Source organism: Salmo trutta, chromosome 7, assembly GCF_901001165.1.
Source record: "Salmo trutta chromosome 7, fSalTru1.1, whole genome shotgun sequence".
NCBI classification, from domain to species: Eukaryota; Metazoa; Chordata; class Actinopteri; order Salmoniformes; family Salmonidae; genus Salmo; species Salmo trutta.
The window spans coordinates 50,187,172-50,213,776 of record NC_042963.1 but is presented as its reverse complement, the minus strand read 5'-3'; the positions used below and the strand labels follow the sequence as shown (position 1 = coordinate 50,213,776).

General features: G+C 41.4%; 1 protein-coding gene across 2 annotated transcripts in view; it reads right to left on the bottom strand.

Annotated features, from left to right (window-relative positions):
- The window catches only part of LOC115197607 (prickle-like protein 1), a 74,929-nt gene that overhangs the window by 14,457 nt on the left and 33,867 nt on the right, over positions 1-26,605 (bottom strand). Inside the window, exons 1-2 of one of the 2 annotated variants that reach the window (XM_029759285.1) lie at positions 18,412-18,810; positions 1,727-1,924 (exon numbers count right to left, since the gene is read on the bottom strand). In XM_029759285.1, the coding sequence (XP_029615145.1) occupies positions 1,727-1,906 (180 nt within the window). In that variant the 5' untranslated portion in view covers positions 1,907-1,924; positions 18,412-18,810. Of the gene's footprint in view, positions 1-1,726; positions 1,925-18,411; positions 18,811-26,605 lie in introns of those variants that run through there. The other variant, XM_029759284.1, reaches the window with a different exon arrangement.

The window sequence follows — 26,605 nt, the reverse complement described above, 5'->3', positions numbered from 1 at the left end:
TTTCCTCCAGTATCTTCACAAGGTCCTTTGCTGTTGTTCTGGGATTGATTTGGATTTTTCGCACCAAAGTACATTCATCTCTAGGAGACAGAACGTGCCTCCTTCCTGAGCTGTATGAAGGCTGCGTGGTCCCATGGTGTCTATACGTGCATACTATTGTTTGTACAGATGAACGTGGTACCTTCAGGCATTTGGAAATTGCTCCCAAGGATGAACCAGACTTGTGGAGGTCTACAATTTGTTTCTGAGGTCTTGGCTGATTTCTTTTGATTTTCCCATGATGTCAAGCAAAGAGGTGCTGAGTTTGAAGGTAGGCCTTGAAATACATCTACAGGTACACCTCCAATTGACTCAAATGAGGTCAATTAGTCAGAAGCTTCTAAAGCCATGACATCATTTTCTGGAATTTTCCAAGCTGTTTAAAGGCAAGGTGAACTTAGTGTATGTAAACTTCTGACCCACTGGAATTGTGATACAGTGAATTATAAGTGAAATAATCTGTCTAAAAATGACTTGTGTCATGCATAAAGAAGATGTCCTAACCAACTTGCCAAAACTATAGTTTGTTAATTAACAAGAAATTTGTGGAGTTGTTGAAAAACGAGTTTTAATGACTCCAACCTAAGTGTATGTAAACTTCTGACTTCAACAGTACATGTACGTGACATATGCTGTATATACTGAATAAAAATATAAACGCAACAATTTCAAAAAAATTTCTGAGTTACAGTTCATATAACGAAATCAGTCACTTAAAATAAATATATTAGGCCCTAATCTATGGATTTTACATGAATTGGCAGGGGTGCAGCCTGGGTGGGCATGGGCCCACCCACTTGGGGGCCAGGCCCAGACAGTCAGAATGAGCTTTTCCCCACACAAGGGCTTTATTACAGACAGAAATACTCTTCAGTTTCATCAGCTGTCCGGGTGGCTGGTCTCAGACGATCCTGCAGGTGAAAAAGCCGGATGTGAAGGTCCTAAGCTGGCGTGGTTACGCATGGTCTGCGGTTGTGAGGCCGGTTGGGCGCACTGCCAAATTCTCTAAAACGACGTTGGAGGTGGCTCATGGTAGAGAAAATAACATTAAATTCTTTGGCAACAGCTCTGGTGGACATTCCTGCAGTCAGCATGCCAATTGCACACTCCCTCAACTTGAGACATCTGTGGCATTGTGTTGTGTGACAAAACCGTACATTTTAGAGTGGCCTTTTATTGTCCCCAGCACAAGGTGCACCTCTGTAATGATCATGCTGTTTAATCAGCTTCTTGATATGCCCCAACTGCCAGATATATGGATTATCTTGGTAAAGGAGAAATGCTCACTAACAAGGATGTTAACAAATATGTGCAAAAAAATTGAGAGAAACAAGCTTTTGTGCTTATGTAACATTTCTGGGATCTTTTATTTCAGCTCATGTAAACATGGGACCAACACTTTACATGTTGCGTTTATATTTTAGTTCAGTTTAAGTGGCATATAGTTTTGAATTTAAGGGGCATATTGTACAGTATATTAGAACAGAGGGTGTTTTTACATTTGTACTTTCTTGTCATTTAGCAGATGCTCTTATCCAGAGCGGCTTGAGTAGATACATTTTTGTACTTTTTCCCCGTACTGGTCCCCCATGGAAATCGAACCTACAACTCTGGCATTGCAAGCGCCATGCTCTACCAACTGAGCTACACGGGACCCTGTTGTGTTGTATATTTGGGGGTGTCTCACCAGTTCGGGTCTGAGGCCAGGCGGTACCCAGGCGTACTCCTCCAGGGCACAGCCAGAGTCGTCGTCTGACGTAGAACTCCTTTGGAAGTCAAAGTTCAGCTGACCTTGGACTTTCTGCTCCATCACTTCCCGCGGGCCCCGCGCCCCGACCTGGTAACCACACGCACTATCTAGGTTCATCACACACCACGCCTTCTACTGCAGAGGGCGAGGGAGGGAGGGAGGGAGGGAGGGGGAGAGAGAGAGAGAGAGGCATTTTACTCAAGACAGAGTGATAGATACATCATCCACATACAGTAGTACACATGGTCCAGGGTTCATTAGGGAAATGGAAAACCTTAAAACGTTTCACAACTTAAAATGAGCATTTCTTAGTCCTTTCCTTTGTCCCTCCCTGATTCAGTCAGTTTTTCTTCAGTTTGGTTCCTAATGAAAGTGACCCAAGCATCATTCACCCAGTCAGTCTCAGACATGTTGCACAGCTTAGCACTGACTGAGTCACCACCAGCACTACGTTCATGTGGGTTATCTTCCCCGAAAGGCTCTGAGGGGATCTCTCCAACACTTTGGTTCCTCTGCTGAGAAATACAGATAATTATAGTAGGGGGATAAGATGAGTGAGTCATTGTCATCTCTCTCTCTCTCTCTCTCTCTCTCTCTCTCTCTAGCTGGAGGTCTGTATAACAACAGTAACCCTGGCCATAGGATACACAACTCCCTGTGGATCACAGTGCCATGTGGGGAATGTCCAAAGCCCCTGCTCTTTACCCGTCTCTCTCGTTTATCTCTCCGCCCCTCTTCTTCTCCTCAGGGCTGTTTGTTTTTCAACCTGCCACAGAGAGGGAGGGAAGAGGACGTCTGTCTGTCTCTCTGACAATCCTTTCATCTTTGGAATGGATAGAGGGAAGAGACAGAGGTGAATCAGAGGAGTTCAGGGCGCTGTCTGTCTGTCAGGTGAGAGAGAGAGGGATGGGAGATAGATTCCTGTTTCCATTACCACCACAGGGCGCTGGTGTTTCACTGGGCCATGGGCACGGTGGACCTGCTCTAACTGAGAATAGTCTACATTTCAGCAGAGGAATGACAACTGCTTTGACATACAGAACAGATTTGTTTTCTAAGGATGGAAGGTATTGAGCATCCTGCTGACTTTCTAGTGTATTCATGGCAATTATCTCAAAGAACTGCTCTCCCTCCAAAACCCGACCCGCACCCTTAGGTCAAGCAATAACCTGCTCCTCCACGCCCCCAGGATCAAGCTCCGCTCTTTTGGGGATCGGGCTTTCAGCTCAACCTCCACCAGCCTCTGGAATTCCCTCCCAGACCACCTGAAGGCACCACAGACTCTGGGCTTCTTTAAAACGGGCTTAAAAACCTTTCTAGTAGTATATTCTACCACTACAACTACTGGGGCTAATACTGGGGCTACTACTGGGGCTAATACTGGGGCTACTACTGGGGATACTAATGTTGCTAATACTGGGGCTACTACTGGGGCTACTACTGGGGCTACTACTGGGGCTAATACTGGGGCTTCTACTGGGGCTACTACTGGGGCTAATACTGGGGCTTCTACTGGGGCTTCTACTGGGGATACTACTGTACTACTTCTGGGGCTAATACTGGGGATACTTCTGGGGCTACTACTGGGGCAACTACTGAAGATACTACTGGGGCTACTACTGGGGATACTACTGTTGCTAATACTGGGGCTAATACTGGGGCTACTACTGGGGCTAATACTGGGGCTAATACTGTTGCTAATACTGGGGCTAATACTGGGGCTACTACTGTTGCTAATACTGGGGCTAATACTGGGGCTACTACTGTTGCTAATACTGGGGCTACTACTGGGGCTACTACTGGGGCTAATACTGGGGATACTACTGGGGATACTACTGGGGATACTACTGTACTACTACTGGGGCTAAAACTGGGGCTACTACTGGGGATACTACTGGGGATACTACTGGGGATACTACTGTACTACTATTGGGGCCACTACTGGGGCTAATACTGGGGCTACTACTGGGGATACCACTGGGGATACTACTGGGGATAATACTGGGGATAATACTGTACTACTACTACTGTACTACTACTACTGTACTACTACTGTACTCCTACTGGTGCTACTACTGTACTACTACTACTGTACTATTACTGTACTACTACTACAGTACTACTACTGTGCTACTACTGTACTACAACTACTACTGTACTACTACTGTACTACTACTACTGTAATACTACTACTGGTGCTACTACTACTGGTGCTACTACTACTGTACTCCTGTACTACTACCACTGTACTACTACTACTGTACTACTACTGTACTACTGCTACTGTACTACTACCGTGCTAATACCGTGCTACTACTACTGTACTACTACCACTGTACTACTACTGTAATACTACTGTACTACTACTGTACTACTACCACTGTACTACTACTGTGATACTACTGTACTACTACTGTACTACCACAGTATTACTACTATTTTGTAAGCCAGATAAATGTGATTTCCTACTACCACTATTACTACTTAGTAGTAAGTAGTAAGTAACGTACCATCTGAATGCTACTCTGAGCTGTACTAGCCACGCTGAACGGCCATGTAGGACAAAAAGACATGGGGGAAAATAATGGGCAGTTGTGGTCATTTCTCAAAAGAAAAGGCCACAGCTCTACAGCTCTGACTGTGAGACTTCAATGGAGCCCAGTAGGTGGTCAGTGCCCCCCTCCACCCACCTCGTACCCCAGCTTCCACCCCCCGTGGCTGGGCAGGGCACCCGGGGCTAGGGGGGCTGGTGGGAACACAGCTGAAAAAAGCCGCCACACTTGACTGGTGCCTTCGAAGACGTCAGGCGTGACAGTAGACCAGAAAGAACACTGTGATAGTAGAGGGTCAGAACACTGTGATAGTAGAGGGCCAGAACACTGTGATAGTAGTGGACCAGAACACTGTGATAGTAGAGGGTCAGAACACTGTGATAGTAGAGGGTCAGAACACTGTGATAGTAGAGGGTCAGAACACTGTGATAGTAGAGGGTCAGAACACTGTGATAGTAGTGGACCAGAACACTGTGATAGTAGAGGGTCAGAACACTGTGATAGTAGAGGGTCAGAACACTGTGATAGTAGAGGGCCAGAACACTGTGATAGTAGAGGGTCAGAACACTGTGATAGTAGAGGGTCAGAACACTGTGATAGTAGTGGACCAGAACACTGTGATAGTAGAGGGTCAGAACACTGTGATAGTAGAGGGTCAGAACACTGTGATAGTAGAGGACCAGAACACTGTGATAGTAGAGTGTCAGAACACTGTGATAGTAGTGGACCAGAACACTGTGATAGTAGAGGGCCAGAACACTGTGATAGTAGAGGGCCAGAACACTGTGATAGTAGTGGACCAGAACACTGTGATAGTAGAGTGTCAGAACACTGTGATAGTAGAGGGCCAGAACACTGTGATAGTAGAGGGCCAGAACACTGTGATAGTAGAGGGTCAGAACACTGTGATAGTAGTGGACCAGAACACTGTGATAGTAGAGGGTCAGAACACTGTGATAGTAGAGGGTCAGAACACTGTGATAGTAATGGACCAGAACACTGTGATAGTAGAGGGTCAGAACACTGTGATAGTAGTGGACCAGAACACTGTGATAGTAGTGGACCAGAACACTGTGATAGTAGAGTGTCAGAACACTGTGATAGTAGAGGGTCAGAACACTGTGATAGTAGAGGACCAGAACACTGTGATAGTAGAGGGTCAGAACACTGTGATAGTAGAGGGTCAGAACACTGTGATAGTAGAGGACCAGAACACTGTGATAGTAGAGTGTCAGAACACTGTGATAGTAGAGGACCAGAACACTGTGATAGTAGAGGGCCAGAACACTGTGATAGTAGTGGACCAGAACACTGTGATAGTAGAGGGTCAGAACACTGTGATAGTAGTGGACCAGAACACTGTGATAGTAGTGGACCAGAACACTGTGATAGTAGAGTGTCAGAACACTGTGATAGTAGAGGGTCAGAACACTGTGATAGTAGAGGACCAGAACACTGTGATAGTAGAGGGTCAGAACACTGTGATAGTAGAGGGTCAGAACACTGTGATAGTAGAGGACCAGAACACTGTGATAGTAGAGGGTCAGAACACAGACAGAAATGCAAGCAGACAGGTACGCACACACCTCTGCACTAACAGAGGCCAAACTGTTTAAGTCAGCTGTATGCTCTGCATCCTGTTCTCTTTAGTAACGAGTCTCTGTGAGATAGCAGCAGGAGAAGCACGGTCTGCATGCCTGGCCTCGACCTCGACAGCAACACACACACACACCCGTAGGGCAGCACAATCCACATGCCTACAACACACACATACACACACAGACACACACACACAGACAAACACACACACATAATGACACACACACACACACACACACACACACACACACACACACACACACACACACACACACATACAGTGCATACACACCGATTTGTTCAACTAACCTTGTGGGGGGACACAATTGATTCCCTTTCAAAATTATATTTTCCTTAAACCTAACCCTAACTCCTAACCCTAAACCCGACCCTAGTACTAAACCTAACTCTAACTCCTAAACCTGACCCTAGTACTAAACCTAACCCTAACTCCTAACCCTAAACCCGACCCTAGTACTAAACCTAACTCTAACCCTAAACCTGACCCTAGTACTAAACCTAACTCCAAACCCTAAACCTGACCCTAGTACTAAACCTAACCCTAACGTCTAACCCTAAACCTGACCCTAGTACTAAACCTAACCCTAACTCCTAACCCTAAACCTGACCCTAGTACTAAACCTAACCCTAACTCCTAACCCTAAACCTGACCCTAGTACTAAACCTAACCCTAACTTCTAACCCTAACCCAAAGCTCTCCCTCGCCCTCCATTTGGTAAATCCGACCACAAATCTATCCTCCTGATTCCTGCTTACAAGCAAAAATTAAAGCAGGAAGCACCAGTGGTCAGATGAAGCAGATGCTAAACGACAGGACTGTTTTGCTATCACAGACTGGAATATGTTCTGGGATTCTTCCGATGGCATTGAGGAGTACACCACATCTGTCGTTGGCTTCATCAATAAGTGCATCGAGGACGTTGTCCCCACAGTTACTGTTCGTACATACCCCAACCAGAAGACATGGATTACAGGCAACATTCTCACTAAGCTAAAGGGTAGAGCTGCCGCTTTCAAGGTGCGGGACTCTAACCCGAAAGCTTACAAGAAATCCTGCTATGCCCTGCGACGAACCATCAAACAGGCAAAGCGTCAATACAGGGCTAACATTGAATCATACTACACCGGCTCCGACGCTCGTCTTATGTGGCAGGGCTTGCAAACTATTACAGACTACAAAGGGAAGCAAAGCCGCGAGCTGCCCAGTGACACGAGCGTACCAGACGAGCTAAATCACTTCTATGCTCGCTTCGAGGTAAGCAACACTGAGGCATGCATGAGAGCATCAGCTGTTCTGGACAACTGTGTGATCATGCTCTCCGTAGCCGACATGAGTAAGACCTTTAAACAGGTCAACATACACAAGGCTGTGGGGCCAGACGGATTACCAGGACGTGTGCTCCGGGCATGTACTGACCAACTGGCAGGTGTCTTCACTGACATTTTCAACATGCCCCTGATTGAGTCTGTAATACCAACATGTTTCAAGCAGACCACCATAGTCCCTGTGCCCAAAAACACAAAGGCAACCTGCCTAAATGACTACAGACCCGTAGCACTCACATCTGTAGCCATGAAGTGCTTTGAAAGGCTGGTAATGGCTCACATCAACACCATTATCCCAGAAACCCTAGACCCACTCCAATTTGCATACCGCCCAAACAGATCCACAGATGATGCAATCTCTATTGCACTCCACACTGCCCTTTCCCACCTGGACAAAAGGAACACTTATGTGAGAATGCTATTCATTGACTACAGCTCAGTGTTCAACACCATAGTACCCTCAAAGCTCATCACTACACTAAGGATCCTGGGACTAAACACCTCCCTCTGCAACTGGATTCTGGACTTCCTGACGGGCCGCCCCCAGGTGGTGAGGGTAGGTAGCAACACATCTGCCACGCTGATCCTCAACACTGGAGCCCCCCAGGGGTGCGTGCTCAGTCCCCTCCTGTACTCCCTGTTCACCCACGACTGCATGGCCAGGCATAACCCAAACACCATCATTAAGTTTGCAGACGACACAACAGTGGTAGGCCTGATCACCGACAACGACGAGACAGCCTATAGGGAGGAGGTCAGAGACCTGGCCAGGTGGTGCCAGAATAACAACCTATCCCTCAACTTAACCAAGACTAAGGAGATGATTGTGGACTACAGGAAAAGGATGACCGAGTACGCCCCCATTCTCATTGACGGGGCTGTAGTGGAGCAGGTTGAGAGCTTCAAGTTCCTTGGTGTCCACATCACCAACTAACTAGAATGGTCTAAACACACCAAGACAGTCGTGAAGAGGGCACGACAAAGCCTATTCCCCCTCAGGAAACTAAAAAGATTTGGCATGGGTCCTGAGATCCTCAACAAGTTCTACAGCTGCAACATCGAGAGCATCCTGACTGGTTGCATCACTCCCTGGTATGGCAATTGCTCGGCCTCCGACCGCAAGGCACTACAGAGGGTAGTGCGTACGGCCCAGTACATCACTGGGGCTAAGCTGCCTGCCATCCAGGACCTCGACACCAGGTGGTGTCAGAGGAAGGCCCTAAAAATTGTCAAAGACCCCAGCCACCCCAGTCATAGACTGTTGTCTCTACTACCGCAAGGTAAGCGGTACCAGAGTGCCAAGTCTAGGACAAAAAGGCTTCTCAACAGTTTTTACCCCCAAGCCATAAGACTCCTGAACAGGTAATCAAATGGCTACCCGGACTATTTGCATTGTGTGCCCCCCCCAAACCCCTCTTTTACGCTGCTGCTACTCTCTGTTTATCATATAGGCACAGTCACTTTAACTCTATCTACATGTACATACTACCTCAATCAGCCTGACTAACCGGTGCCTGTATGTAGCCTCGCTACTTTTATAGCCTCGCTACTGTTTTTCACTGTCTTTTTACTGTTGTATTTATTTCTTTACTTACCTATTGTTCACCTAATACCTTTTTTGCATTATTGGTTAGTAAGCATTTCACTGTAAGGTCTACACCTGTTGTATTCGGCGCACGTGACAAATAAACTTTGATTTGATTTGATCAACATAACATAACTCTAACTCCTAACCCTAAACCTAACTTTTAAACCGTAACCCTAATTCTAACCTTAACCCTAAATCCCCAAGAAATAACCCTTTTCCTTGTGGGGACTAACAAAATGTCCCCAGTTGCTCGTTAACTATTATTGTGGGGACTTTCTGGCTTTATTGGCATGGGAAACATATGTTAACATTACCTAAGCAAGTGAAATAGATAATGAATAAAAGTGAAATAAACAATCAGAAACTAACAGTAAATATTACACTCACAAAAGTTACAAAATAATAGAATGTTAAAAATGATGTCTATGTACAGTGTTGTAATAAGTACAAAAAGGTAAATAAATCAACATAAATATAGGTTGTATTTACAGTGGTGTTTGTTCATAACTTGTTGACCTTTTCTTGTGGCTGTAAGTTTCTGTATTTATTTTCTTAGTCAACCTTGTGTTCTGTTTCTTTGTGTTCTTGAACGTAGTTACTCACCTGGTCTCATCAGCTCCTTATTTAGTTCTGTTCATTCTGTTTGTGCCTTTGTGAGGTATTGTTCGTTTCGACTCTACTAAGCCTTTTCCTAGCTCGTTTGTGAGAACCAGTTATAGCCTTCAGTCCTAGTTTTGATTCACCTGCCTGTTTGCCTAACTGTGTATGACCATTGCCTGCCTGTGACCACGATTCCTGCCTTCTGTGAAGGCGAAATCAACACCTGCCGCGCTCTGCGTGTGAATCTACACATTTTTCTCCCTGAGTATTCATTACAGTGGACACAGGTCACTAATCTTGCTGCTGTGATGGCACACTGTAATAATTTCACCTAATAGATATGGAAGTTTATCAAAATTGGATTTGTTTTGGAATTATTTGTGGGGCTGTGTAATCTGACCCACAATGTCTGTCTTTCTCTCTGCCCCCCTCTCTCTCTCCCGAAGACGAGCTGCTATCTGCTGCATTCATGATGATTAGACACCCTCAAACCAAGAGAACCTGTCCTCAATCAAAAGGGTGCAAAATAAGACACTTCTTGTTGTATCTACATCTATTGAAATAACCCCAAACAATGTGGCCTTGTTTGAGAGAGCGTAGTGGGTTGTATATCTCAGGGTAGATTAAGGTTAACTACTGTATATAGAGAGTAGTGGGTTATGTATCTCAGGGTAGATTAAGGCTAACTATATAGAGCGTAGTGGCCCAGAGAAATGTGGGCCCAGGGAAATGTGCTCATCTGTGGGGACACAAATGCGCGCACTGGAACACTACCTGATCTAACGAGCACACGAGGGGACAGCTTTATTACAGGCCATACTGTTTCTAACTATCTTAATCTCCCCCATAGAAACAACAGTGACAGCACCGTCAACAAAAACGGAAGGGATCTTTTTGCAGCTCTGTAGAAGCCTGGGTCTGTACTTTGTCAATGGTAGGTTACGGGGGACTCTTTGGGGAGATTCACCTATTGCTCCCCTCTTGGCCACAGTACAGTAGACTATATGATCACAGGCATGGACCCTTTCTCTCTCAGCTCATTCACTGTCAAGCCACTAACACCTCTGTCTGATCACAGCCAAATTACGTTGTTCCTCAAAAGAACAGACCTGGAAACAACCACACATTCACAGCCCAGTAAGCTGTACAACATCAGAAATTCATACAGATGGGCCCAAAACAGCACAGAAGAATACCAGAAAGCAACCTGGAACCAAAATATCCAAACACTCTTAGATAACTTTCTGGATACCACATTCACTCACAGTAAAGAAGGCATCAATCTAGCAGTACGAAACATCAACTATATATTCAGGCAAACGGCAAAAGAAGCACAATTGAAATTGATAAAAAACAAAACTAAAAAAATCACAGATGACAACTGGTTTGATGCAGATTGTAAAATTATAAGGAAAAAACTTAGAACACTTTCCAACCAAAAGCACAGAGACCCAAATAATGGTGAATTACGCCTTCATTACTGTGAGACTTTAAAACTCTGTAAACGTACACTCAGAACCAAAAAAGCACAGTACAACAGCAAGCAGCTGACACTAATTGAGGAGTCCATAAACACAAACAACTTTTGGCAAAATTGGAAAAAACTAAAAAAATCTAAACAAGAGGAATTAGCGATACAAAATGGTGACATATGGACAACCCATTTCAAAACACTCTACAACACCGTTCAAATTGACACAAACGCAGAACAACGCCAAATCCATGAGAAGTTGAATGGATTAGAAAAAGCTATAAAGGACAATCAAAACCCATTGGACTCCCCAATTACTGACCAGGAGCTCTATAAGAAACTTCAGGCTCTCAAATTTAAAAAAGCCTGCGGACCTGATGGCATCCTAAATGAGATGCTCAAACTCACTAGTGCAAAATTTCAATTGGCTATATTAAAACTGTTTAATTTGATCCTGAGTGTAGGTTATTTCCCTGACATCTGGAATCAAGGACTCATAACCCCAATCATTAAGAATGGAGACAAATTTGACCCTAACAATTACAGAGGCATTTGTGTGAACAGTAACCTGGGGAAGGTTTTCTGTAGTATCATCAATGTAAGCGTTCTAAACTTCCTTAATAAGCACAATGTCTTGAGTAAAAGCCAAATTGGATTTATACCAAAACATCGCACAACTGATCATATTTACACCTTACACACCCTGATAGATAAACATGTCCACCAAAATAATACCAAAATATACACTTGCTTTATCGACTTCCAAAAAGCATTTGATTCTATTTGGCATACAGGACTGTTCTACAAAGCTATTGAAAGTGGTGTAGGGGGTAAAACATATGACATAATTAAATCAATGTATACTGGCAATACGTGCAGCATTAAAATTGGTAAGAAAAGAACAGAATTCTTTAACCAGGGGCGGGGCCTTCGTCAGGGTTGCAATCTGAGCCCTGCACTCTTCAATATTTACATTAACGAATTGGCCACTATTCTAGAAAAATCCTCAGCCCCTGGTGTTAGTCTCCACAATTCAGAAGTGAAATGCCTACTCTTCGCAGATGACCTATGCGTGCTGTCACCCACAGCACCTGGCCTACAGCAGAGCCTGGACCTGCTAGAGCAGTACTGCCAGACCTGGGCCCTGGCAGTAAACCCCAAAAAGACTAAAATAATGATTTTCCAGAGAGGATCCAGATCTCAGGGAATTAGACCAAAGTTCTCAATTGGTACAAAATATATAGAGTACTGTACACACTACAATTACTTAGGTTTAAAAATAAGCTCAACTGGACACCTTAATGAGGCAGTGAATGAACTGAGAGAGAAAGCACGCAGGGCATTCTACGCCATTAAAAAGCAAATTCAAATTGAAATACCTATTAAAATTTGGCTAAAACTAATTGAATATGTCATTGAACCAATTGCACTTTATGGCAGCGAGGTGTGGGGTCCACTTGCAAAACAAGATTTCATCAAATGGGACAAACACCCCATTGAAACCCTACATGCAGAGTTCTGTAAGATTCTCCTACGTGTCCAGAGGAAAACTACAAACAATGCATGCAGGGCAGAATTAGGCCAATATCCACTAATAATAAAAACTCAAAAAAGAGCAATTAAGTTTTGGAAACATCTAAAATACAGTGACCCTCTCTCATATCATTACCAAGCCCTGCAATGCCAAGAGCTGAGCAAAGAAAAGAGTCCCCTCATCCAGCTGGTCCTGGGGCTGAGTTCACAAACCTGTTCTACTAACACACTGAAGCCCCAGGACCAGAACATCCAATCAATCAGAATAAACCAAATTACAACACAGTCAAAACAAAACTACATTGCTTATTGGGAAACACAAGCACAAACACAAAGCAAAATGCAGTGCTATCTGGCCCTAAATCGACAGTACACTATGGCTAAATATTTGACCATGGTTACTGATCAAAACCTTAGAAAAACCTTGACAAAGTACAGGCTCAGTGAGCACAGCCTTGCCATTGAGAAGGGTAGACACAGGAAAACCTGGCTCCCTGTAGAGGAAAGGCTGTGCAACCACTGCACAACAGCAGAACCTGAGACGGAGCTGCATTTCCTGACAAAATGTCAAAAATATAAAACAATTAGAGAGTGTCATTTCCCCAAATTTGAAACCCTTATTCAAGGTTTCAAAGACCTCTCTGATGAGGATAGGCTACCCATCCTGTTGGGGGAGGACGCAGAGAGCTGTGGGTTGGCAGCTTACTACATTGCTGCCTGCCATAAGATGAGGGACAGTGTCTGACAGACCAATAAACCTGCACATGTCCTCAACTGTATGATTATTGTTATTGTTGAATGTATGGTTATATTGACCGTTGGTTATTGTTGTTACTGTTGTCCCGTTGACAATTTTTGATTCTCATTTTTATTTATTTTTATACTGTAAATATCCAAAGTAAGCTTTGGCAATATGTACATTGTTACGTCATGCCAATAAAGCGAATTGAATTGAATTGAATTGAATTGTATACCTCAGGGGAGATGAAGGCTATAGAGAAAGTTCAGCCAGAGTAGAGTAGAGAGAGAACATGACTTTAGCAGCATGGGCCATGCTATGTCACAGAGGGGGATACATATGACATTCATTAGAGAGAAAGAGGGGGGAGAGAGAAGATAAAGAGAGGGGGGAGAGAGAGAGCGAGAAAGAGAGAGGGAGAGGGAGAGAGAAGATAGAGAGGGGGGAGAGAGAGAGGGAGAGAGGGGGGAGAGAGAGGGAGAAAGAGAGAGGGAGAGAGGGAGAAAGAGAGGGGGAGAGAGATAGAAGATAGAGAGAGAGGGGGGAGAGAGAGAAGATGTTTGTTTTCACAGCAGATAAGAAGCTTCTTCTTCCCCTTCAGAACCTGCCTCAGAAGAATGTGAAGTCTGAGATACAGCCAGATCAGACTTCACTGGCTACCCATCACAGACCATAGTTCCTGAGTGGCGCAGCGGTCTAAGGCACTGCATCTCAGTGCTAGAGGCGTCACTACAGACCCTGGTTCAATCCCGGGCTGTATCACAACGAGCCGTGATTGGGAGTCCCATTGGGCGGCGCACAATTGGCACAGCATCGTCCGGATTAGGGGAGGGTTTGACCGGGGTAGGCTGTCATTGTAAAATAAGACATTGTTTTTAACTAACTTAGTTAAACTCCTAGTTAAATAAAAACACATTTATTACCCATCAGAGACAATAGCTCAATGCATTTCCCTGAACATCATCTGCAAGTATGCTAATTCTCACCTCAGATGTCAGTGATTTAATTTCCTCAACCTACTGACTGACTACCAAACTAGAGGTCGACCGATTAATCGGAATGGCCGATTAATTAGGGCCGATTTCAAGCTTTCATAACAATCGGAAATCGGTATTTTTGGATGCTGATTTGGCCGAATTAAAAAATATATATATATATTTTGACCTTTATTTAACTAGGCAAGTCAGTTAAGAACACATTCTTATTTTCAATGATGGCCTAGGAACGGTGGGTTAACTGCCTTGTTCAGGGGCAGAACGACAGATTTTTACCTGGTCAGCTCAGGGATTCAATCTTGCAACCTTACGGTTAACTAGTCCAACGCTCTAACCACCTGCTTTACATTGCACTCCACGAGGTTACGCAAATGCAGTAAAAAGCTAAGGTAAGTTGCTAGCTAGCATTAAACTTATCTTATAAAAAACAATCAATCAATCATAATCACTAGTTAACTACACATGGTTGATGATATTACTAGTTTATCTAGCCTGTCCTGCGTTGCATATAATCGCTTAGGTACACGTTGCTCCAACCATAAACATCAATGCCTTTCTTAAAATCAATACACAAGTATATATTTTTAAACCTGCATATTTAGTTAATATTGCCTGCTAACATGAATTTCTTTTAACTAGGGAAAATGTGTCACTTCTCTTGCAAACAAAGTCAGGGTATATGCAGCAGTTTGGGCCGCCTGGCTCGTTGCGAACTGTGAAGACTATTTCTTCCTAACAAAGACAGCCGACTTCGCCAAACGGGGGATGATTTAACAAAAGCGCATTTGCGAAAAAAGCACAATCGTTGCACGACTGTACCTAACCATAAACATCAATGCCTTTCTTAAAATCAATACACAGAAGTATATATTTTTAAACCTGCATATTTAGCTAAAATAAATCCAGGTTAGCAGGCAATATTGACCAGGTGAAATTGTGTCATTTTGCGTTCATTGCACGCAGTCAGGGTATATGCAACAGTTTGGGCCGCCTGGCTCGTTGCGAACTAATTTGCCAGAATTTTACATAATTATGACATAACACTGAAGGTTGTGCAATGTAACAGGAATAACGTTTTGTTTTCGAGATGATAGTTTCCGGATTTGACCATATTAATGACCTAAGGCTTGTCTTTCTGTGTGTTATTATGTTATAATTAAGTCTATGATTTGATAGAGCAGTCTGACTGAGCGATGGTAGGCACCAGCAGGCTCGTAAGCGTTCATTCAAAATAGCACTTTCGTGCATTTTGCCAGCAGCCCTTCGCAATGCATTGCGCTGTTTATGACTTCAAGCCTGTCAACTCCCAAGATTAGGCTGGTGTAACCGATATGAAATGGCTAGCTAGTTAGCGGGGTGCGCGCTAATAGCGTTTCAAACGTCACTCGCTCTGAGACTTGGAGTAGTTTTTTCCCTTCCTCTACATGGGTAACGCTGCTTTGAGGGTGGCTGTTGTCGATGTGTTCCTGGTTCGAGCCCAGGTAGGAGCGAGGAGAGGGACGGAAGCTATATTGCTACACTGGCAATACTAAAGTGCCTATAATAACATCCAATAGTCAAAGGTATATGAAATACAAATCGTATAGAGAGAAATAGTCCTATAATAACTACAACCTAAAACATCTTACCTGGGAATATTGAAGACTCATGTTAAAAGGAACCACCAGCTTTCATATGTTCTGAGCAAGGAACTTAAACATTAGCTTTTTTACATGGCACATATTGCACTTTTACTTTCTTCTCCAGCACTTTGTTTTTGCATTATTTAAACCAAATTGAACATGTTTCATTATTTATTTGAGGCTAAATTGATTTTATTGATGTATTATATTAAGTTAAAATAAGTGTTCATTCAGTATTGTTGTAATTGTCATTATTACAAATAAATAAATAAAATAAAAATCGACCGATTAATCGGTATCGGCTTTGTTCGGCCCTCCAATAATCGGTATCGGCGCTGAAAAATCCTAATCGGTCGACCTCTATACCAAACCATCTTACCCGGTACACACACACAAACTCTCTGACAAACTCTCAAAGCTCAAGAGTTGAAAAGTTAGCTCTTACAATGTTAGCTCACAGTAAGCTAGTTCCTGTGTTCCCCTCCCTCCGGCTGATGCGGCCCGGACCCCTGCAGTCTTAAATGTTTAACAGCCTTTTGTAAAGGTGCTTGTTAACATGGCTTTACCTTGGGAGCCTCAGATGTATATCTGATCTCTCCACAAGAGACCTTGTACCCCCAGCCGGGCGGGGAGTGAGTGGTAGGGTATCTCCCCACAGAGCAGGGTGAGGGGGACAGGGTAGTGGGTTGGTGGAGTCCGGGGGGGTATGGATAGAGATAAACCATGCTGGGGTAACCAATGACTATTGACTCCTATGGAAATGCTAAATGCGTAATGAATTACAATGTAGAGGACACTTCAGTCATGGAATGAGGGAAACAACAGGATCTGTGCTTCCATACAGCCAACATATAGATGGGATACCACAAGTGTCCTGACATCTGCTTCATGTTCTCGGCAGATTTATTGAAGGATAATGACACAGTCCCACAAGACTAAATAAACCAGGAGTCATACTTCGCAGTACAATAAAACATTTTATAGTGTATGTCTCATCTCAACTCATTGATTGAAAGATGTCCTCCAAATATAGTGTAGATGTACACAGTAAATCCATCTAGTACAGTAGATGAACAACCCTTGTTAAAAGAATAGGGAAAGTAACCAGCGGCTGGTCTGAATTACTGTCTCACATCCTCAAGGAGACGAATGATGGACAAGCCCACAGCCCCAACACACGGTTCTCTGTCAGCATGTCTGGACTGTACATGTTTGATTTGGCACAGTGTCACCCACATACTCACTCTGGATAGGGTCTAGGGTAGCGTCCCAAATTACACCTTATTCCCTATTTAGTGCACTACTTTGACCAGGGCCCCATAGGGTTCTGGTCAAAAGTAGTGCATTTTATATTTGGGTTGTACACTAGGTCTACTTGGAGAGAAAACAAGATTTTCAGTTCAAAAGACTCAGGTTCTCCAGTTCATATTGAGACAAGTCTGTTTTTTCTCTGCACGTCAAACAAGATGTTTCTCTAGTCAAGATCGGCGGAACAGATTATTTCAAATCCAATAAACAAGCAAGTAAGCATTTCGTTGGACAATGTACACCATGCGTATCCCGTACGACAAATAAAAGTTGGAACTTGAAACAATCCAAAGAACACAGATACTCAGATGAGGACTGAGTCACCTGCTGGCACTTCATAAAACCAGCCCCTTGTAACATCACTGGCACTTAAAGAAACACTGACCTACACACAAATCATTCTCAAAGCTGAGAAGTATTTAACATTTTAAATCATTTGAATCAACTGTGTTAAATAGAAAATCGTTAACCAATACCTAAATTATCCAACTATTCAATGTACCGAAACAATGAGCTGAACTAGTAATGTTGAAAATACCACGCAAATACCATTGACATCAACTTTAAAATAATAGTTTCTCATAGCTCTGTCTATCCCATGTCAACTCAAAGTAGTGCTAGCTAACCCTTGTGTCTCCCGCCATCCCAGGGGGTGTTATTTCAACACCAAATGGGTATGAGAGAGGGAACTTCTAACCCTGCCTACCCTGCGCTGTGAGAGGGACCACCTGCATATGTCCGCCTGGCCTGCACCGGTCCCCAACACACATGCTGCTGTCACACAGCTCGCTGAACATCAATCACACTACTGATCCTGTTCAGATAGCATTAGACCCAATGGCTCAGACACCGTTTCAATGACCAATGCCCATACTAGTATCCCACTTACAGTAGAATCTATGCATATTCAAACAAACAAAAATCGTAAAAAGGAAGACTGAGTAAAAAATAAATAAATGCAACCATCTTACCAATAAAACAGTGTTAAAATCACTCTTTAAATACAGTTTAAACATCTTACCAATAAAACAGTGTTAAAATCACTCTTTAAATACAGTTTAAACATCTTACCAATAAAACAGTATTAAAATCACTCTTTAAATCCAGTTTAAACTTAGAAATCACTGCTAAGGCTGAGACATTTAAGGCAAAATATCCCATTTCAAATGTCAAATGTATTTTTTCTGCCGTACAGGTACATCTAGGATAGCTATTTCTTCTTATCCACTGCTATCAAATTCCTTTGGCAGAGGCCTCAGTGGTCTTACCTCTGTGCAGAAAGCTCTCTTAAGCAGGCTTTTATCAAGACTCAAGCCTGTCTGTTATTCTTCACTGGCTCTGGGCTACATGGCTCTTGGCTCAGCCCCTCCTCTTTCAATCTCCTTCTATTGCAGCTAAAAAAATCCAGGACAGCAACCTCTCCTCTTTCAGTTTCTCTCTCTGCGGGCTCAGCCTCCTTCTCTCTTTCTGTAGCTCTACTGAATCCAGGACAGTCACAGGCTCACAGCTGCCTGGCTCCCCCTCCTCTGCCCTGCACACAGCCTTCCCTCCCAGAGAGCGGTCAGCACAGCCTTCCCTCCCAGAGAGCGGTCAGCACAGCCTTCCCTCCCAGAGAGCGGTCAGCACAGCCTTCCCTCCCAGAGAGCGGTCAGCACAGCCACAGCACACATCAAAGCAAAGACAGTAGAACCAGAGACGTGTGTGTTCTGTGTGTGTGTGTGTGTGTGTGTGTGTGTGTGTGTGTGTGTGTGTGTGTGTGTGTGTGTGTGTGTGTGTGTGTGTGTGTGTGTGTGTGTGTGTGTGTGTGTGTGAAGCGACTGTTTAAGGGTGTGTGAATATGTGTGTGGAGGCTGGCAGTTCAGCCAGATGGCACTCCCACTACTACTCACTCAGTCACTCAATTCAATTCAATTCAAGGGGCTTTATTTGCATGGGAAACATACGCTAACATTGCCAAAGCAAGTGAAGTAGATAATAAACAAAAGTGAAATAAGCAATACAAAATGAACAGTAAACATTACACTCACAAAATTTCCAAAAGAATAAAGACATTTCAAATATCATATTATGTCTATATACAGTCTTGCAATGATAGTGATAGTGCAAATAGTTAAAGTACAAAAGGAAAAATAAATAAACATAAATAGGTTGTATTTATAGGTTGTATTTACAATGGTGGTTGTTCTTCACTGGTTGCCCTTTTGTTGTGGCAACAGGTGACATCTTGCTGCTGTGACTGCCACACTGTGGTATTTCACCCAATAGATATGAGAGTTTAGCTAAATGGGGTTTCTTTTCAAATTCTTTGTGGGTCTGTGTAATCTGAGGGAAATATGTATCTCTAATACGGTTATACATTTGGCAGGAGGTTAGGAAGTACAGCTCAGTTTCCACCTCATTATGTGGGCAGTGTGCTCTCCCACCTCCCCAACCCCCCTCACCCCAACCCCGATCCCCTGCCAAACCCTAACCCAGACACTCAGGGGAAGGGCAGGCTCAGGGTGTCTCCGCACTTTGGTGAGCGTCCTCTCACACTTCAAACACACATCAAATGAGAACCACCAGTGAGCCTTCCCCACAAGAACTCTTTCCCTGACGAGCACATTACACCACATCACATCAGCGACCGATGCCACAGCTTGGGTTACCACCAGAATGATGGTGGTCAAACCAAGCCCACAGGTCCAATGGCTCTCACAAGACAATCTCTCCTTTCACTATGAAACCGTCACAGCAACTGAGAAAAGTGGTCAGTGTTTTTTCCGGGTTTTGTTTATCTTCTTTCATCTTAACCTCAAATGTCTTGTAGTGTCTGACGTGATATAATGTGATTCATGCTTAATTGTTACTGAGAGTAGTTTTGTAAATATACAATTTATATGTCACATGCAGACTCTGTTTTCCATCACATACCCATTGACCACTTCTCCCTGTCCCCTAAGCTAGTAGTCTAGTGGTTAGAGCTTTGGGCCAGTAAACGAAAGGTTGCTGGATTGAATCCCCGAGCTGACAAGGTAAAAATCTGTTGTTCTGCCCCTGAGCAAGGCAGTTAACCCACTGTACCCCGGGCGCCGTGGATGTTGATTGTGGCAGCCCCCTGTACCTCTGATTCAGAGGGGCTGGGTTAAATGCGGAAGACAGTTGTACAACTGACTAGGTATTCCTCTTTCCCATTTCCCTAGATACTGAATTACTACCCGCTGCATCTCCCTTATTGTCCCAGTCAGCAAGACCCCACCACACAGACAGAATAATGTAACACCGGTTTCAATCCACAGGGGCCTTTTTACATAAAAGGCTTCTTTACAGGTTCTACCCCCAAGCCATAAGACTCCTGAACAGCTAATCAAATGTCTACCCGGACTATTTACATTGACCCCTCCCCTCTCTGGTTATTATCTATGCATAGTCACTTTACCTCTACCTACATGTACATATTACCTCAATTACCTCGACTAATCGTTGCCCCCGCACATTGACTCTGTACCGGTACCCCCTGTATATAGCCTCTCTACTGTTATTTTACTGCTGCTCTTTAATTACTTGTTACTTTTCTATTTTCTTATTTCTTTCTGTACAGCACTTTGATATATCAGCTGATGTACGAAGGGCTTCATAAATACATTTGATTTGATTTGTAACTGTTGTTCTGTTGAACTGTTGAACTGTTGAACTGTTGTTCTGTTGAACTGTTGTAATTGTTGAACTATTGAACTGTTGAACTATTGAACTGTTGAACTATTGTTCTGTTGAACTGTTGTAATTGTTGAACTATTGAACTGTTGAACTGTTTTTCTGTTGTAACTGTTGAACTGTTGAACTGTTGAACTGTTTTTCTGTTGTAACTGTTGAACTGTTGAACTGTTGTAACTGTTGAACTGTTGAACTGTTTTTCTGTTGTAACTGTTGAACTGATTTTCTGTTGTAACTGTTGTAACTGTTGAACTGTTTTTCTGTTGTAACTATTGAACTGTTGAACTGTTTTTCTGTTGTAACTGTTGTAACTGTTGAACTGTTTTTCTGTTGTAACTGTTGAACTGTTGAACTGTTTTTCTGTTGTAACTGTTGAACTGTTGAACTGTTTTTCTGTTGTAACTGTTGTAACTGTTTTTCTGTTGTAACTGTTGATCTGTTGAACTGTTGTAACTGTTGAACTGTTGAACTGTTGAACTGTTGTAACTGTTGAACTGTTTTTCTGTTGTAACTGTTGTAACTGTTGAACTGTTTTTCTGTTGTAACTGTTGAACTGTTGAACTGTTTTTCTGTTGTAACTGTTGAACTGTTGAACTGTTGTAACTGTTGAACTGTTTTTCTGTTGTAACTGTTGTAACTGTTGAACTGTTGAACTGTTTTTCTGTTGTAACTGTTGAACTGTTTTTCTGTTGTAACTGTTGTAACTGTTGAACTGTTTTTCTGTTGTAACTATTGAACTGTTGAACTGTTTTTCTGTTGTAACTGTTGTAACTGTTGAACTGTTTTTCTGTTGTAACTGTTGAACTGTTGAACTGTTTTTCTGTTGTAACTGTTGAACTGTTTTTCTGTTGTAACTGTTTTTCAGTTTTTCTGTTGTAACTGTTGATCTGTTGAACTGTTGTAACTGTTGAACTGTTGAACTGTTGTAACTGTTGAACTGTTTTTCTGTTGTAACTGTTGAACTGTTGAACTGTTTTTCTGTTGTAACTGTTGATCTGTTGAACTGTTGTAACTGTTGAACTGTTGAACTGTTGAACTGTTGAACTGTTTTTCTGTTGTAACTGTTGATCTGTTGAACTGTTGAACTGTTGTAACTGTTGATCTGTTGAACTGTTGTAACTGTTGAACTGTTGAACTGTTGAACTGTTGTAACTGTTGAACTGTTTTTCTGTTGTAACTGTTGAACTGTTGAACTGTTGAACTGTTGTAACTGTTGAACTGTTGTAACTGTTGAACTGTTGAACTGTTGAACTGTTTTTCTGTTGTAACTGTTGATCTGTTGAACTGTTGTAATTGTTGTTCTGTTGAACTGTTGAACTGTTGAATTGTTTTTCTGTTTTTCTGTTGTAATTGTTGTTCTGTTGAACCGTTGAACTGTTGAACTGTTGTAACAGTTGTAACTGTTGAACTGTTGAACCGTGCTTCTACACCAGCATTGCTTGCTGTTTGGGGTATTAGGCTGGGTTTCTGTACAGCACTTTGATATATCAGCTGATGTAAGAAGTGCTTTATAAATACATTTGATTTGATTTGATTTGTAATTGTTGTTCTGTTGAACTGTTGAACTGTTGTAACTGTTGAACTCTTGTAACTGCTGAACTGTTGTTCTGTTGAAACTGCTGTAACTGTTGTTATGTCAAAACTGTTGTTATGTTGAAACTGTTGAACTATTTATTGTAACTGCAGTAACTGTTAACTGTTGAACTGCTGTAACTAATGTAACTATTGTAACTTGTTGAACTGTTGTAACTGTTGAACTGTTGTGACTATTGTAACTATTCAACTATTGTAACTATTGTAACTATTCAACTGTTGTGACTATTGTGACTATTCAACTGTTGTGACTATTGTAACTATTCAACTGTTGTGACTATTCAACTGTTGTAATTGTTGAATTGTTGTAACTATTCAACTGTTGTGACTATTGTAACTATTCAACTGTTGTGACTATTGTAACTATTCAACTGTTGTGACTATTGTGACTATTCAACTGTTGTAATTGTTGAATTGTTGTAACTATTCAACTGTTGTGACTATTGTAACTATTCAACTGTTGTGACTATTGTGACTATTCAACTGTTGTAACTATTGTAACTGTTGAACTGTTGTAACTATTGTAAGTTGTTGAACTGTTGTAACTATTGTAACTGTTGAAACTATTCAACTGTTGTAACTATTGTAACTATTCAACTGTTGTAACTATTGTACTGTTGTAACTATTTTGACTATTGTAACTGTTCAACTGTTGAACTATTGTAACTATTGTGACTATTGTAACTGTTGATTTGTTGTAACTGTTGTAACTGTTGAACTGTTGAACTGTTTTTCTGTTGTAACTGTTGTAACTGTTGAACTGTTTTTCTGTTGTAACTGTTGAACTGTTGAACTGTTTTTCTGTTGTAACTGTTGTAACTGTTGAACTGTTTTTCTGTTGTAACTGTTGAACTGTTGAACTGTTTTTCTGTTGTAACTGTTGTAACTGTTGAACTGTTTTTCTGTTGTAACTGTTGAACTGTTGAACTGTTGTAACTGTTGAACTGTTGAACTGTTTTTCTGTTGTAACTGTTGAACTGTTTTTCTGTTGTAACTGTTGAACTGTTGAACTGTTGTAACTGTTGAACTGTTGAACTGTTTTTCTGTTGTAACTGTTGAACTGTTTTTCTGTTGTAACTGTTTTTCTGTTGTAACTGTTTTTCAGTTTTTCTGTTGTAACTGTTGAACTGTTGATCTGTTGAACTGTTGTAACTGTTGAACTGTTGAACTGTTGTAACTGTTGAACTGTTTTTCTGTTGTAACTGTTGATCTGTTGAACTGTTGAACAGTTGAACTGTCTTTCTGTTGTAACTGTTGAACTGTTTTTCTGTTGTAACTGTTGAACTGTTTTTCTGTTGTAACTGTTGTAACTGTTGAACTGTTGTAACTGTTGAACTGTTGAACTGTTGAACTGTTGAACTGTTGTAACTGTTGAACTGTTGAACTGTTTTTCTGTTGTAACTGTTGAACTGTTTTTCTGTTGTAACTGTTGAACTGTTGAACTGTTTTTCTGTTGTAACTGTTGTAACTGTTGTAACTGTTGAACTGTTTTTCTGTTGTAACTGTTGTAACTGTTGTAACTGTTGAACTGTTTTTCTGTTGTAACTGTTGAACTGTTTTTCTGTTGTAACTGTTGTAACTGTTGAACTGTTTTTCTGTTGTAACTGTTGAACTGTTGAACTGTTTTTCTGTTGTAACTGTTTTTCAGTTTTTCTGTTGTAACTGTTGATCTGTTGAACTGTTGTAACTGTTGAACTGTTGAACTGTTGTAACTGTTGAACTGTTTTTCTGTTGTAACTGTTGAACTGTTGAACTGTTTTTCTGTTGTAACTGTTGAACTGTTTTTCTGTTGTAACTGTTGAACTGTTGAACTGTTGAACTGTTTTTCTGTTGTAACTGTTGAACTGTTTTTCTGTTGTAACTGTTGAACTGTTGAACTGTTGAACTGTTGTAACTGTTGAACTGTTTTTCTGTTGTAACTGTTGTAACTGTTGAACTGTTGTAACTGTTGAACTGTTGAACTGTTTTTCTGTTGTAACTGGTGAACTGTTTTTCTGTTGTAACTGTTGAACTGTTGAACTGTTTTTCTGTTGTAACTGTTGTAACTGTTTAACTGTTTTTCTGTTGTAACTGTTGAACTGTTGAACTGTTTTTCTGTTGTAACTGTTGTAACTGTTGAACTGTTTTTCTGTTGTAACTGTTGAACTGTTTTTCTGTTGTAACTGTTGTAACTGTTGATCTGTTGAACTGTTGTAACTGTTGAACTGTTGAACTGTTGAACTGTTGTAACTGTTGAACTGTTTTTCTGTTGTAACTGTTGATCTGTTGAACTGTTGTAACTGTTGAACTGTTGAACTGTTGAACTGTTTTTCTGTTGTAACTGTTGAACTGTTGAACTGTTGTAACTGTTGAACTGTTGAACTGTTTTTCTGTTGTAACTGTTGTAACTGTTGAACTGTTGTAACTGTTGAACTGTTGTAACTGTTGAACTGTTGTAACTGTTGTAACTGTTGAACTGTTTTTCTGTTGTAACTGTTGAACTGTTGAACTGTTTTTCTGTTGTAACTGTTGTAACTGTTGAACTGTTTTTCTGTTGTAACTGTTGTAACTGTTTTTCTGTTGTAACTGTTGATCTGTTGAACTGTTGTAACTGTTGAACTGTTGAACTGTTGTAACTGTTGTAACTGTTGAACTGTTTTTCTGTTGTAACTGTTGAACTGTTGAACTTTTTTCTGTTGTAACTGTTGATCTGTTGAACTGTTGTAACTGTTGAACTGTTGAACTGTTTTTCTGTTGTAACTGTTGAACTGTTGAACTGTTGTAACTGTTGAACTGTTTTTCTGTTGTAACTGTTGTAACTGTTGAACTGTTGTAACTGTTGAACTGTTGAACTGTTTTTCTGTTGTAACTGTTGTAACTGTTGAACTGTTTTTCTGTTGTAACTATTGAACTGTTGAACTGTTTTTCTGTTGTAACTGTTGAACTGTTTTTCTGTTGTAACTGTTTTAACTGTTTAACTGTTTTTCTGTTGTAACTGTTGAACTGTTGAACTGTTTTTCTGTTGTAACTGTTGTAACTGTTGAACTGTTTTTCTGTTGTAACTGTTGAACTGTTGAACTGTTTTTCTGTTGTAACTGTTGAACTGTTTTTCTGTTGTAACTGTTGTAACTGTTGAACTGTTTTTCTGTTGTAACTGTTGAACTGTTGAACTGTTGTAACTGTTGAACTGTTGAACTGTTTTTCTGTTGTAACTGTTGAACTGTTTTTCTGTTGTAACTGTTGTAACTGTTTTTCTGTTGTAACTGTTTTTCAGTTTTTCTGTTGTAACTGTTGATCTGTTGAACTGTTGTAACTGTTGAACTGTTGAACTGTTGAACTGTTGTAACTGTTTTTCTGTTGAACTGTTGTAACTGTTGAACTGTTGAACTGTTGAACTGTTGTAACTGTTGAACTGTTTTTCTGTTGTAACTGTTGAACTGTTGAACTGTTTTTCTGTTGTAACTGTTGATCTGTTGAACTGTTGTAACTGTTGAACTGTTGAACTGTTGAACTGTTTTTCTGTTGTAACTGTTGAACTGTTGAACTGTTGTAACTGTTGAACTGTTGAACTGTTTTTCTGTTGTAACTGTTGTAACTGTTGAACTGTTGTAACTGTTGAACTGTTGAACTGTTGAACTGTTGTAACTGTTGTAACTGTTGAACTGTTTTTCTGTTGTAACTGTTGAACTGTTGAACTGTTTTTCTGTTGTAACTGTTGTAACTGTTGAACTGTTTTTCTGTTGTAACTGTTGTAACTGTTTTTCTGTTGTAACTGTTGATCTGTTGAACTGTTGTAACTGTTGAACTGTTGAACTGTTGTAACTGTTGTAACTGTTGAACTGTTTTTCTGTTGTAACTGTTGAACTGTTGAACTTTTTTTCTGTTGTAACTGTTGATCTGTTGAACTGTTGTAACTGTTGAACTGTTGAACTGTTGAACTGTTTTTCTGTTGTAACTGTTGAACTGTTTTTCTGTTGTAACTGTTTTTCAGTTTTTCTGTTGTAACTGTTGATCTGTTGGACTGTTGAACTGTTGAACTGTTGAACTGTTTTTCTGTTGTAACTGTTGAACTGTTTTTCTGTTGTAACTGTTGAACTGTTGTAACTGTTGAACTGTTGAACTGTTGAACTGTTTTTCTGTTATAACTGTTGATCTGTTGAACTGTTGTAATTGTTGTTCTGTTGAACTGTTGAATTG